Below are 13,008 nucleotides of genomic sequence, written 5' to 3'. Positions count from 1 at the left end.
CCAATAGCCAGCAATCCAAAACAGTCCAGTGGCACCTTTAAGACCAAGATTTATTCAGGTACAAGCTCTCCCTCCTCCGCGAGGGCAGATCTGCACGTTCCCCTCCCCCCAATAGCCAGCAATCCAAAACAGTCCAGTGGCACCTTTAAGACCAAGTTTTATTCAGGTACAAGCTCTGCCTCCTCTGCGAGGGCAGATCTGCACGTTCCCCCCCCCAAAATAGCCAGCAATCCAAAACACTCCAGTGGAGCCTGAGCAGTGGGTGTTGCCTTCTGACACACTTCCGGTGATGTCAGTGGGTGTGGCATATGCAAATGAGTCATGCTAATGAGTTGTGCTAATGAGCTCCCGCACCTCTTTTTCTACAAAATGACCCCTGGCTACCAGAGTTTGCAAGCTTAGCACAGCACTCCACTGCTGATCTCTGAACCGGCCAGGTTCTCACGCACAGCTCTGCTCTCCCTTGGTCCGCAGCATCCACGTCTACCAATCCTCGGACAACATCCGCAACAGGAAGAACAGCATGAAGATGCAACACGGCGCTTCAGTGACGTGCATCTTGTAAGTGCCAAGTTATGCTTTGCTCAGTACAATCTCCGGCGCAAGGGAAAGTGCCGAATTTGGCAGCCAGAGAATCTCAGCTTTTGTTTGGAAACCCACCCACCCACCCCCAAAAGAACCTCTCCGGTGTCTAGGACTGCAGAGCGTGAACAATAACGACTGAAATCTACGAAAGCCCAGGGTGCAGCGCTTAGCTCTGCCATTTTGAGGGCGGAGCTTAACGTGACTCACTGAAGAAGCGAGCCGTGACTCACGAAAGTGTGTGCGTGGTGGTTAGGAGCGCGGACTCTAATCTGGGAGAACTGGGTTTGATCCCCCACTCCTCCTCCACCTGCAGCTGCTGGTGTGACCTTGGGTCAGTCACAAGTTCTCTCAGAGCTGTTCTTTCAAGGGCAGTCCTCGAAAGAGCTCTCTCAGCCCTGCCTACCTCACAGGGTGTCTGTTGTGGGGAGGGGGAGGGGAAGGAGTTTGTAAGCCGCTCTGAGACTCCTTTGGGGAGTGAAGGGCAGGGTAGAAATCCAATCTCTTCTCCTTCTTCTTTTACCTCACAGGGTGTCTGTTGTGAGGAGGAGAAGGGAAAGGAGTTTGTCAGCCGCTCTGAGACACCTTTGGGTAGTGAAGGGCGAAGTATAAATCCAATCTTCTCCTCCTCCTCTTCTTCTTCCACGTGAAGCTGCTGGTGTGGCCTTGGGCAAGCCATAGTTCTCCCAGAGCTGATTTCTCAAGAACAGTTCTCTCAGAGCTCTCTCAGCCCCACCTACCTCACAGGGTGTCTGTGGTGGGGAGGTGAAGGGAAAGGACTTTGTAAGCCACTCTGAGACTCCTTTCGGTTGTGAAGGGCGGGGTAGAAATCCAATCTCCTCCTCTTCTTCACATGTCCAGCCCGAGCAAGGAAAAAGGGAAGCAAAACCACCATAGAAGGATGGATTATTATTAGAACAAAGTCTGAGTCCAGTGGCACCTTTAAGACCAACGAAGTTTAATTCTGGGTATAAACTTTCGTGTATATGTGCACTTCTGCAAAGTAGATTAGTATTGTTTACTAACCTGTGAGCTACCCTTCGTTCCGCCAAGCCGTCTACGCCATCCGGCTGCTCTCTCCATATCCACGTGTCCTCTCTCGCTGCAGGTTTCTCGACAACCAGGTGTTTGTATCGCTGGCCAATGGCGAACTCATTGCCTATCAAAGAGAAGCAGGTAACGACGTTTCACTGTAACGCCATTTCAAGGAAGGGTTTGCCCTGGGAGGGTGGGGGTGGCGGAAACCGAGAAACCAGTGTGGTGTAGCGGCACGAGTGCGGGGTTTGAAAATCTGGGAGACCCGAGTTTGAATCTCCACTCTGCCTTGGGCCAGACTACCTCATAGGGCCGTTGTGAGGACGAAATGGGGGAGAGGGGAAACGACGTGAACCGCTTTGGGGATGAAAAGTTGGGTATAAATTGACTAAATAAATAATATCCCCTCCCGGAAGGGGCCAGTGGGCGGGGCCCGTGAGCAGCGCTCCCTCTCAGCTGTGGAGTCCTGTGAGCAAAAATTCCATTTTGTGAGCTGCTGGCATTAAAGTGGTGAGCCAGTGATTTGGCGACGGCATCAATGGGTTTGCTCCGGAGCCATCCCTTCCTGAGCGAAGGCAAAAATGTATGAGCCGGAGGCTAAAAGAACTGTGAGCCGGCTCACGCTAACCCATCTTACGGGGAGCACTGCCCGTGACCCAGGTGCAGCACCGTCCTGTCAGGCTTTCCACTCACAGCTTAAAGAGCAGAGAAAAACGGTATCCAAGCAAGGCCTCTGAATCACTGCCCGAGGGCTTCTCTGAGAGGAGGCCGCCTTTCTCCCTGAGCTGGGGGTGGCACATCGCAGTAGGCACAGCCAAGGCCGCTCACCACCCACACCCCCTCTGTCACATCCGCCTCACACAGGGTGTCGGTTGCGGGGAGGGGAAGGGAAAGGAGATTGTAAGCCCCTTTGAGACTCCGAGTGAAGGGCGGGGTATGAATCCAATCTCCTCCTCCTCCTCCTCCTCCTCCTCCTCCTTTTCTCCTCCTCTCCTTCTTCTTCTTCTCCTCCTCTTCTCCTTCTTCTTCTCCTCCTCCTCCTTCTCCTCCTCCTCCTCCTCCTCTCCTTCTTCTTCTCCTCCTCTCCTCCTCCTCCTTCTCCTCCTCCTCTTCTCCTTCTTCTTCTCCTCCTCCTTCTCCTCCTCCTCCTCTCCTTCTTCTTCTCCTCCTCTTCCTCTTCTCCTCCTCTTCCTCTTCTCCTCCTCTCCTCCTCCTCCTCTTCCTCCTCCTCTCCTTCTTCTTCTTCTCCTCCTCTTCTCCTTCTTCTTCTCCTCCTCCTCCTTCTCCTCTTCTCCTCCTCTCCTTCTCCTCCTCCTCCTCCTCCTCTCCTTCTTCTTCTCCTCCTCCTCTTTTCCTCCTCCTCTTCCTCTTCTCCTCCTCTTCCTCTCCTCCTCCTCTCCTCCTCTTCCTCCTCCTCTCCTTCTTCTTCTTCTCCTCCTCCTCCTCTCCTTTTCCTCCTCCTCCTCTCCTTTTCCTCCTCCTCCTCCTCTCCTACTTCTTCTCCTCTTCTCCTTCTCCTCCTCCTCTCCTTCTCCTCCTCCTCTTCTCCTCCTCCTCTCCTCCTCCTCCTCCTCCTCTCCTTCTTCTTCTCCTCCTCCTTCTCCTCTTCTCCTCCTCCTCTCCTCCTCCTCCTCCTCCTCTCCTTCTTCTTCTCCTCCTCCTTCTCCTCTTCTCCTCCTCCTCTCCTCCTCCTCCTCCTCCTCTCCTTCTTCTTCTCCTCCTCCTTCTCCTCTTCTCCTCCTCCTCTCCTCCTCCTCCTCCTCCTCTCCTTCTTCTTCTCCTCCTCCTTCTCCTCTTCTCCTCCTCCTCTCCTCCTCCTCCTCCTCCTCTCCTTCTTCTTCTCCTCCTCCTTCTCCTCTTCTCCTCCTCCTCTCCTCCTCCTCCTCCTCCTCTCCTTCTTCTTCTCCTCCTCCTTCTCCTCTTCTCCTCCTCCTCTCCTCCTCCTCCTCCTCCTCTCCTTCTTCTTCTCCTCCTCCTCCTCCTTCTCCTCCTCCTCCTCCTCTTCTTAACTGGCTCATCCGTGATCAACAGGCACGGTCCATCAGAGAAGATCAACGTCGTCAGGTCCCCTGCCTGAACCCTTTCCTCTCTTCTCAGGCCGTTTCTGGGACTCTCAGAACTCCAAGTCCGTCGCCTTGGGCTCCCCGGGCAGCCCCGTGACGAAGATGGTGGCCGTGGCGGGGAAGCTGTGGTGCGGGTGCCAGAACCGCGTCGTCGTCTTGAGCACGTCTGCCCTGCAGCAGGAGGTACGAAGGGCGCCCTGCTCCCATTCCGACTCCGTCTTCCCACGAGATCCCCGTTGGGTTGCCAGCGCTGGGTTGGGGAATTCCTGGCGTTTGGGGGGCGGAGCCTGGGGAGAGGCGGGGCCTTGGGTGAGGACAATGCCGTAGCGCCCGCCCTCCAAAGCAGCCATTTATCCAGGGGGAGTGGCTAGTCTGTGGTCTGGAGATCAGCTGCAGTTCTGGGAGATTTCCGGGCTCCCAGCAGAATCTCTTTCTTCCTGTCACATCCTTTTCTGCTAGACCAAAAGTGTCCCATGAGGCAAGGCGTGTCAACTAGACACGCTCCATATTCCCGTCGTCTTCTTCTTCCTCTTCTCCTGCCTAGCCTACCTCACAGGGTGGTTGTGTGGGGTAAATAAAGACGGAGGGAAGCCATGTATGTGACTTTGGTCCGGCCACTCTCTCTCAGCCCAGCCTACCTCGCAGGGTTGTTGTGACAGAAAAACGGAGAAGGGAGGAAAGCCAGTATGTGACCTTGGGCCTGCCACAGAACCTAGCCTACCTCACAGGGTTGTTGTGAGAGGGAAATGAAGACGGGAGGAAACCACATGTGTGCCTTTGGGCCCAGCCGCCCTCTCTCTCTCTCTCTCTCTCTCTCTCTCTCAGCCTAGCCTACATCACAGGGTTGTTGTGAGGGAAAAACTGAGAAGGAAAAACATGTATGTGAACTAGGGTCAGCCCCCCCCCTCGGCCTAGCCTACCTCGAAGGGTTGTTCTTAAGGAAAAATAGGGAAGGGAGGAAACCGTGTATGTGACTTTGGTCCACTCACTCTCAGTCTAGCCTACCTCACAGGGTCGTTGTGAGGGGGGAAATGGAATTGTGTGCTCCTCGGATGAAAAAAATGCGCTGGAGGGATCGGTTTCCACTCGGAGAAGCCCGAAGTTCCCATGAAGCTTACAGGCTCCCCTCCCTCTGTGGCTTCAGCCCGGTCTTTTCCCTCCCTCATCCAGCATTCCTTCCATGTCGGCCAAGACGGCAGCCGCAGCGTCACCTCCCTGGTGAGCTCCAGCGTGGGCGTCTGGGTGACCCTCCAGGGCAGCGCCCAGGTGCGGCTCTACCATCCCGCCAGCTACGAGCAACTAGCGGAAGTGGATGTCACCCCGCCAGTCCACAAGATGTTGGCAGGTAAGACCCCCGAGCCAGAAAGAAGCATCCCGACTCGCGAGGGCGTGATCTGGGGACGCTCTGGTGAGAGGGCAGTCCGACGAATGGCGGCGTTTGATGCTGGGTGACTGAAGGGAACCTCCACGTTCGGAGACAGTCAACCTCTGGATAACTCTGCCAGGGGACAACATCAGGGGAAGGCCTCAGCGCCTCTGCCCTCTTGTTAGCACCTCCAGGGGAATTGCTGGGAGGGGCGGGGTAGAAGTGCGATTGATTGATAGATAAATAACTAAATTGGTTGGCCCCTGTGTGAGACGGGATGCTGGACTAGATGGACTCTCCCTGGTCTGATCCAGCAGGGCTCTTCTGAGGTTCTTCTCAGGGGAAGGCCTCGGCCTCTCTGCCCTGCTGCTGGCCCTCCAGAGGAACTGGCTGGCCCCTGTGTGAGACAGGATGCTGGACTAGATGGACTCTCCCTGGTCTGATCCAGCAGGGCTCTTCTGAGGTTCTTCTCAGGGGAAGGCCTCGGCCTCTCTGCCCTGCTGCTGGCCCTCCAGAGGAACTGGCTGGCCCCTGTGTGAGACAGGATGCTGGACTAGATGGACTCTCCCTGGTCTGATCCAGCAGGGCTCTTCTGAGGTTCTTCTCAGGGGAAGGCCTCGGCCTCTCTGCCCTGCTGCTGGCCCTCCAGAGGAACTGGCTGGCCCCTGTGTGAGACAGGATGCTGGACTAGATGGACTCTCCCTGGTCTGATCCAGCAGGGCTCTTCTGAGGTTCTTCTCAGGGGAAGGCCTCGGCCTCTCTGCCCTGCTGCTGGCCCTCCAGAGGAACTGGCTGGCCCCTGTGTGAGACAGGATGCTGGACTAGATGGACTCTCCCTGGTCTGATCCAGCAGGGCTCTTCTGAGGTTTTTATCCCACCATACATTTCTGCTACCAGAAGCCCCTGGGTGTGATAGCCATGCTTTCCCTGCATGTGCCTTCCAGGAATTCACACAGTCCCCATAACATTCTTTGGTCTGGGTTAGAACATAAGAACATAAGAGAAGCCAATGTTGGATCAGGCCAGTGGCCCATCTAGTCCAACACTCTGTGTCACACAGTGGCCAAAAATACCAGGTGCCATCAGGAGGTCCAGCAGTGGGGCCAGGACACTAGAAGCCCTCCCCAAGCACCAAGAATGCATATGGAGTCATTTCCCTATCATCCTTCAGGACTCCTTTTACCCCTTGGTCATCCAAGGGCCCCACGGCCTCCCTGGCTGGTTTCCTGCTTCTAATGTATTTGAAGAAAGTTTTATTGTTGGTCTTTATGTTTTTTGTGATATGCTCCTCATATTCCCTTTTTGCCTGCCTGATCACAGACTTGCGTTTTATTTGCCACAGCCTGTGTTCCCTTTTATCAGCCTCACTGAAACTAGCTTTCCCCCGCTTAAAGGAATCCTTCTTACCTTTTACAGCTTCCATTACTTTGTTTGTTAACCATGTAGGCTTTTTCCTATACCTATATGTGTCTTTCCTAACCTGCGGTATATATTTTTTTCTCAGCTTCTAGGATTGTAGTTTTAAATAGTCTCCAAGCTTCCCCAATGGTTTTGACCCTTTCTAATTAATTGCTAAGAACTGCGGTGGCTCAGAGGTTAAGACGCTGAGCTGCAGACCGGAAGGTCGGTAGTTCAGCAGTTTGAGACCCAAGTGTGCCGCGTGACGGAGTGAGCTCCCGTCTCTAGTTCCAGCTCCTGCCAACCTAGCAAGTCGAAAGCAAGAAATTGCAAGTAGATAAATAGGTACCACTTCGGTGGGAAGCTAACAGTGTTCCGTGCTCCTCGGCGTTTAGTCATGCCGGCCACATGACCACGGAAACGTCTTCGGACAGCGCTGGCTCTTCAGCTTGGGAATGGAGATGAGCACCGCAACCCTAGAGTCGGATCCGACTGGCTTTCGAGCAAGGGAAACCTTTACCTAATTCATTGTTGGGGAACTGAGACTATTTGGGTTTGGACTGTAGATTCTCCATCGCTGCACTTTCACGTCCCAAAGAGCCATGATGGAGAGGCGAAGAACCAGCTCCACCCCACACTCGCCCGTCTTGTGTACAATTTCACTGTTTGCCCCCTTTGACTCCCGATTAATCCCTCATCGTCTGCGGCTCGCAGGGTCGGACGCCATCATCCGTCAGCACAAGGCCGCCTGCTTGCGGATCACCGCCCTCCTGGCGTGCAAGGACCTGCTATGGATCGGGACCAGCGCGGGGGTGGTGCTGACGCTCTCCATCACGGCCAACGCCGCCTCCTCGAAGACTCCGCCGTTGCCGGTGGGCCTCTCCCAGGGACACACGGGCCACGTTCGGTTCCTCACTGCCATCGAGCTGCCGGAAGGTTTCGATGTCCTCTTCCCCTTGCCCAGGGACACAGGTAGGTCTGAGCACTAGAGATGTGAAGGCCCGGAAAAAAACCCGAAAAAATTCGGGGAAAAGCCGGGTTTTTTCCCGGGTTTTTTTCCTGAAGCCTTTTTTGTTTTTTTCCGAAAAATTGGAAACATTGAAAAAAGAAAAGGAAAGGGGGAAAAAATTGATTAGGGAACGTTTTATTTTAACATGATAAATAAACTATTTTAAGACAAGGTGTTCAGATATTTTCCAAATCATTTATGCCAAGTAAAAATGTCCATAGTCATATTTTATGTTCCTAAAGTAACAGAATGACTGTCAATCTAGAAAAGACAAAAGAAGTGCTAATGTAGCTTTTTTTCCAATTTTTCCGAAAATTTCCGTTTTTTCCCGGAAAAAACTGGGGGGGAAACAGGGTTTTTTCCGAGCTTCAAAATTTCCAGAAATTTTACATCTCTACTGAGCACAGGTGCAAGAGGCACAAGGTGAAAGGGGGGCCAGGGCGGGGATGAGAAATGAACTCCCAGGCATCATGCATTCCCCACGATACACTCTCAGGGATCTTACACACGGATGCATGTTCTGCTCAAGTTCCACTGCTTCCTGTCAGGAAGGACTTCTCTCAGATTGTCAGGATAGCAAGAACTCTTCTGGGGAGCAGCTAATCATATCGGAGGTTTTCAGCAGTTTTTCAGGAGGACGTTCCCAGGGGGGGGGGATGGAGAAAGCAGGGCGCCCGCGGGCTCCTCTGCCCTGCCACAGTGGAGGTTCCCGCGGGGGAGCTGTCACATCATTTGAATGCAGTCCGGAAGGAAAGTTAAAGAGACCCAGTTTCGCGTAGTGGTTAAGGGTGGCGGACTCCAATCTGGGAGAACCGGGTTTGATTCCCCGCTCCCCCACATGCAGACAGCTGGGTGCCCTTGGGTCAGTTACAAGTTCTTTCGTAGCTGTTCTCTCAAGGGCAGTTGTCAGGTAGCCCTGTCATAGATCTGGAATGTGGAGGGGTACCCTCCTTCTCGTTCCCAGCTCTTTCCTGCTCAGCTACCGTGCACCAGTGTTCCCTCTAAGCTGAGTTAGTGTGAGCTAGCTCACAGTTTTTGAGCCTCCGGCTCACACATTTTTGTCTTAGCTCAGGAAGGGATGGCTCCTGAGCAAACTAATTTTATGCAGTAACCAAATTGCTCACTCACAACTTTAATGCCAGTAGCTCACAAAGTAGGATTTTTGCTCACAAGACTCCGCAGCTTAGAGGAAACATTGCCATGCACTATAAGAACATAAGAACATAAGAGACGCCAATGTTGGATCAGGCCAAAGGCCCATCCAGTCCAACACTCTGTGTCACACAGTGGCCAGAAATATCAGGTGCCATCAGGAGGTCCACCAGTGGGACCAGGATATTAGAAGCCCTCCCACTGTTGACCCCCCCCCAAGCACCAAGAAGACAAAGCATCACTTGCCCCAGAGTCCCTACCTATACCTTGTGGCTAATAGCCACTGATGGACCTCTGCTTGACCTCGTAGAAGTTACAGCTGCAGTTTACATGGCTGGGAAAGTTAACGGCTTTTTCCCCAAGTGCGAAATATATCCATTGGTTCATGCTTACAGGGGGAATGTTTGATTTTACTATAAGTCAGAGGCCCTAGTACTGACGGCCATTCCTGACACGAGCTGTACATGTGTCTTTAGTACTGGATCCACTAATAAACAGTTATCTTCTTATGAAGCCCTGTGTGGTGTGACCTGACTTAGAAACCTGACAGCACAGCAGTCCTCAAAAGAGCTCTCTCAGCCCCACCTACCTCACAGACTGGTGTGGGGAGGGGGAGGGGAAGGGATTGTAAGTCACTTTGAGACTCCAAGTGAAGGGTGGGGTATAAATCCAATCTCCTCCTCCTCCTTCTAAATGAGTTGCCAGGGCTGATGGGGAAGGAGAAGCAAAATGCGAGTAAACCATAAATCAGAAGATCAAAGTGGCATGGAAAACCAAGTCTACACTATGTGAAATGCAGCAAATGTAGTTTCCGGAGGGTACAATGAAAGAGAAACAAACCCAACCTGAAGATCAAGTTAGGTACTCAAAAGGTTGAGTAGCAAGAACATGGAAAAATATATATCTAAATACTTATTGCACAGTGCACCAGATAAAGATTTAAAACAACATACGTACACGAAATATAAACATGTCATATACAGCAACCTGTTAGAGTTGCACCTACAGTGATTACAAGATGTCAACCGGGGCTCTTTTTGTAGCAGGAACTCCTTTACTAGATGACACACCCCTAATGTAGCCAATCCTCCAAGAGCTTACAAGTAGCCCCTGTAAAAAGAGCTCTGTAAGCTCTTGGAGGATTGGCTACATTAGGGGTGTGTCGCCTAATATGCAGAGGAGTTCCTGCTACAAAAAGAGCCCTGAATTATTGTCAACAATGGTTCCACATTGTCAGACTCTTGAACAAAGTTTCTCTCAGCAACACGCTCTTGGCAGTGATTTGTTTATTGAGTAGTAAAGATGATTCAAGCTAAGGCTTCTCTGTGTCAGATCTAACCTTTCGGCGCCAAGGCCCAAAGTTATACAGAGGTCAAACCAGCCCCCCCCCCCAGTTTTCCATCCAATCAGCACATTCATCCAGCCCACCTAGATTTCGTGATCTTCTATACGCCCACCTGTGAGACTACCGTTAACGTTATCTATACTAAGGAAGCAAGCAGAGACAGCATCCACAGTCATTGCTCGTTCTTCCTAGAGAAAGGGAGGCGTCTTAGAAAAATAGCTGCCCAGCTAGCTGCTATAGCAAAGCATCCCACAAGCACACACACAGAGACACACACACACACACAGAAGCCCCCCCTCCCCCTTGGCTCTACGGCATCACAGTTATTTTCATGGCAAATACACATAAAACACACATAAAAATATATAACTACCAAGCCTGTTAAGTATGAGACTTCAGGCAGCTCTTAAACTAGTGATTCAGCTTTAATGGAACATGACAAAAACAGCACAACACAGGAGAGCAGAAAGCTCTCTCTTAAACTCTTCCGGGCTTGGATAACCACGCCCCTATTGAGTTAAGAACCAATCAGTATGCTTGCATAAGGTCCAATAGGCTTTGTTCCCTCTGAAACCTTTCCCAGTCCCTGATTGGTCTGTTACGCAGAATAGCCAATCAGAATGTTTTATTTACAATACCTTGGCTCCTGTGGAGTTATGACCCAAGCTTCAGTATGTATGTACAATACATAACAAAGCCAGACACGTTTCGGCCCTAAGGGCCTTCTTCAGTGGTCTAAACCAGGGGTGTCGAACTTATTTGTTATGAGGGCCGGATCTGACATAAATGAGACCTGGCCGGGCCGGGCCGGGCCAGGCCGGGTGTGTCATAAAATGTAATGCCAGGTAGCGGAGATACAAACTTTATAAAGGACACAAAGGGTGTGTGTTTTTTTAACTTAAGATAAAAACAGGCTTAAAACATCAGCTCTGTCAGCTGCAAAACTACTTTTGATGTATTGACATTCACCACAGAAATCTCACGCTCAGAGTTCTGAGTCTAAGACCCAGGTTAAAACATGAAATGGCTGAGTGATTAAGAGAGTCTGGCGAAGCAAGCGATGATGCAGCAGCAGCAGCAGAACTGGAAGCAGGAGACGGCCCAGTTCCACTGCGGGCCTGATAGAAGCCCTTCGGGGAGAGCCCGATCCGGCCCCTGGGCCGCATGTTTGACACCCCTGGTCTAAACCCTATTGCACCCGCATAAAAAGATCTTTTGAGGCAGGTTTTAAATAATTCACTACAGGGTGAGGCTCCAAATAAAGATTGTAAAACAGGCCTGTAAGTAATAAGGAGCCAGCGCTCATCAGGGATAATATCTGTGAGCCGATATTCTGTCCTTGTCCGTAGCTCTAGTAACGAGTGTAGCTTGCCCCTTTGGTTCCAGCTGCACAGTTTGGGTCTTCTCAGTGCAGAAAGCCGCATTCACCTTTCTCTCCTCTCCCTCCTTGCCCCTTTCCTAGGTACGGAGAAGTCCAACGACATGGAGAGACGCGACTCCACGAGACACAGGCCTCCCAAGTCGAAGATGCTTGTGATCAGCGGCGGAGACGGTTACGAAGACTTCCGGCTCACCAACAGCAGTGAGACGGTGGGACGGGACGACAGCACAAACCACTTGCTGCTCTGGAGGGTCTGAGCGTCGGAGTGGGGTGTGGGCCCCCTCTGGGGACAGCGAGAGAGCGCTTCGGTCCCGTCCTCGCCCGTTCACACACGCACACGTACCGCTCGTCTCCGTGTCTCATCTCCCATCTTGGCTGTCTCGAATGGGTGCGCGTGGCCGCCTTCCGGATCCGCCGCGCGGAGAGAGCGACGCCTCTGCGGCGCGTTGTGTACAGATTTCCCCTGATCCCCGCTCCCAGACAGATCCGTGTTGCACAGTTTGCGCTTGCTGCCATGTTTTGAGTGTAAGCGCATGTGTGAGAGATAGGAGGCGAGAGCACGGGGTGGGTAGGGGGCGCTCATGATACCTTGGGTCCGCCTGAAGGTCCCAAGAGAGGAAGAAAGAAAGAGGGACAATCTAGGAAGCCGGCCCTTGCGTGAGAAAAAGATTGTCTGCTTCTTGTGTTTCGCTTGGTAAGAAACCTCCCGACTAAACCAGCCAACCAGGAGCCGTTGGGTGTTTTGGCGCCCGCACTTTGAGGCCAACAGTGGATTGTGTCAACGGAACGCCCCTTGGACAACCACCACTGTTAGCACATTCACCCCATGGATTGGACACTGTATCCCCCACCCTTTGGTTGCCTCGCACCATCTTCCCTTGGACATTAATGTAGCCACCTCCACTCAGCGCCACCATGATATTCCATCCATGTAGCCAGCACCAGTCAACCTTTCCCAGGATTCTCACGAGAACCACTCCACGACATCACCATGCCAACATCATGGACTCTCTCCCTCGTCGCCAGTTTACAGATAACTTTGAGGGGGGGTATATGTTCGCGTGCGTGTGTGTGTGTTTTTAAAAATATATATATGTATAAATAACCTTTATTTATTGTCAATTGAGGAGAGGAGGCGGAAGGAGAAGCATTGGATCGATGAGCTCTTGTGGTTTCTGAACAACTGAACAAGAGCTGGGAAGGTAGAACTGTGTGCAGCCTGTGTCACAATAAGAGCAGGCCACAGTCAGAGATGCCTGTGTGCGGCTTGTATCGTTCTGCATTTCTGATTATGGTCATTTCCCAAGTATGCATGTTGAATGTCTGAAGAGATGAAGAGGGACATGGCAGGTTGACAGGAGGGGAGGTAGACCCCTTATAGCATTCCGGGCAACAGGTGAAGGTAGACCCCTTATAGCGTTCCGGGAAACAGGTGAGGGACAAAGACACAGGTACGGACAGAATAATTGTGCAATATTGGGCGGAATTTCCCACCGACGGGTAGGTACGAAGGTCCCACACGGACGGGAGAGGGTGTGGGTGCGGAAACCAGCCGGGGCCTCCCCGCTGGTTTTCTGTAGGCCTTCTGGGTTACAGGGGCAACCAATCTCCATGTTGTCAAGGGAAGGAAGGAGCAGGGAAGGCGGGCGTTGTTCTCGCCCACGTGCTCTCCCACCT

General features: G+C 52.3%; 1 protein-coding gene across 1 annotated transcript in view; it reads left to right on the top strand.

Moving 5' to 3' along the window:
• Nucleotides 1–12,349, top strand: part of LOC107114911 (rho guanine nucleotide exchange factor 17-like) — a 127,324-nt gene extending 114,975 nt beyond the window's left edge. Inside the window, exons 15-20 of the mRNA XM_015416517.1 lie at nucleotides 475–561; nucleotides 1,691–1,758; nucleotides 3,715–3,863; nucleotides 4,851–5,025; nucleotides 7,159–7,416; nucleotides 11,413–12,349. Of these exons, the coding sequence (XP_015272003.1) occupies nucleotides 475–561; nucleotides 1,691–1,758; nucleotides 3,715–3,863; nucleotides 4,851–5,025; nucleotides 7,159–7,416; nucleotides 11,413–11,588 (913 nt within the window). The 3' untranslated portion in view covers nucleotides 11,589–12,349. The remainder of the gene's footprint in view (nucleotides 1–474; nucleotides 562–1,690; nucleotides 1,759–3,714; nucleotides 3,864–4,850; nucleotides 5,026–7,158; nucleotides 7,417–11,412) is intronic.
• Nucleotides 12,350–13,008: the final 659 nt, after the last annotated feature.

The sequence above is a fragment of the Gekko japonicus genome, unplaced genomic scaffold (genome assembly GCF_001447785.1).
Source record: "Gekko japonicus isolate JY-2015 unplaced genomic scaffold, Gekko_japonicus_V1.1 scaffold2620, whole genome shotgun sequence".
NCBI lineage: Eukaryota > Metazoa > Chordata > Lepidosauria > Squamata > Gekkonidae > Gekko > Gekko japonicus.
This window is presented reverse-complemented; position numbering and strand designations above follow the sequence as displayed.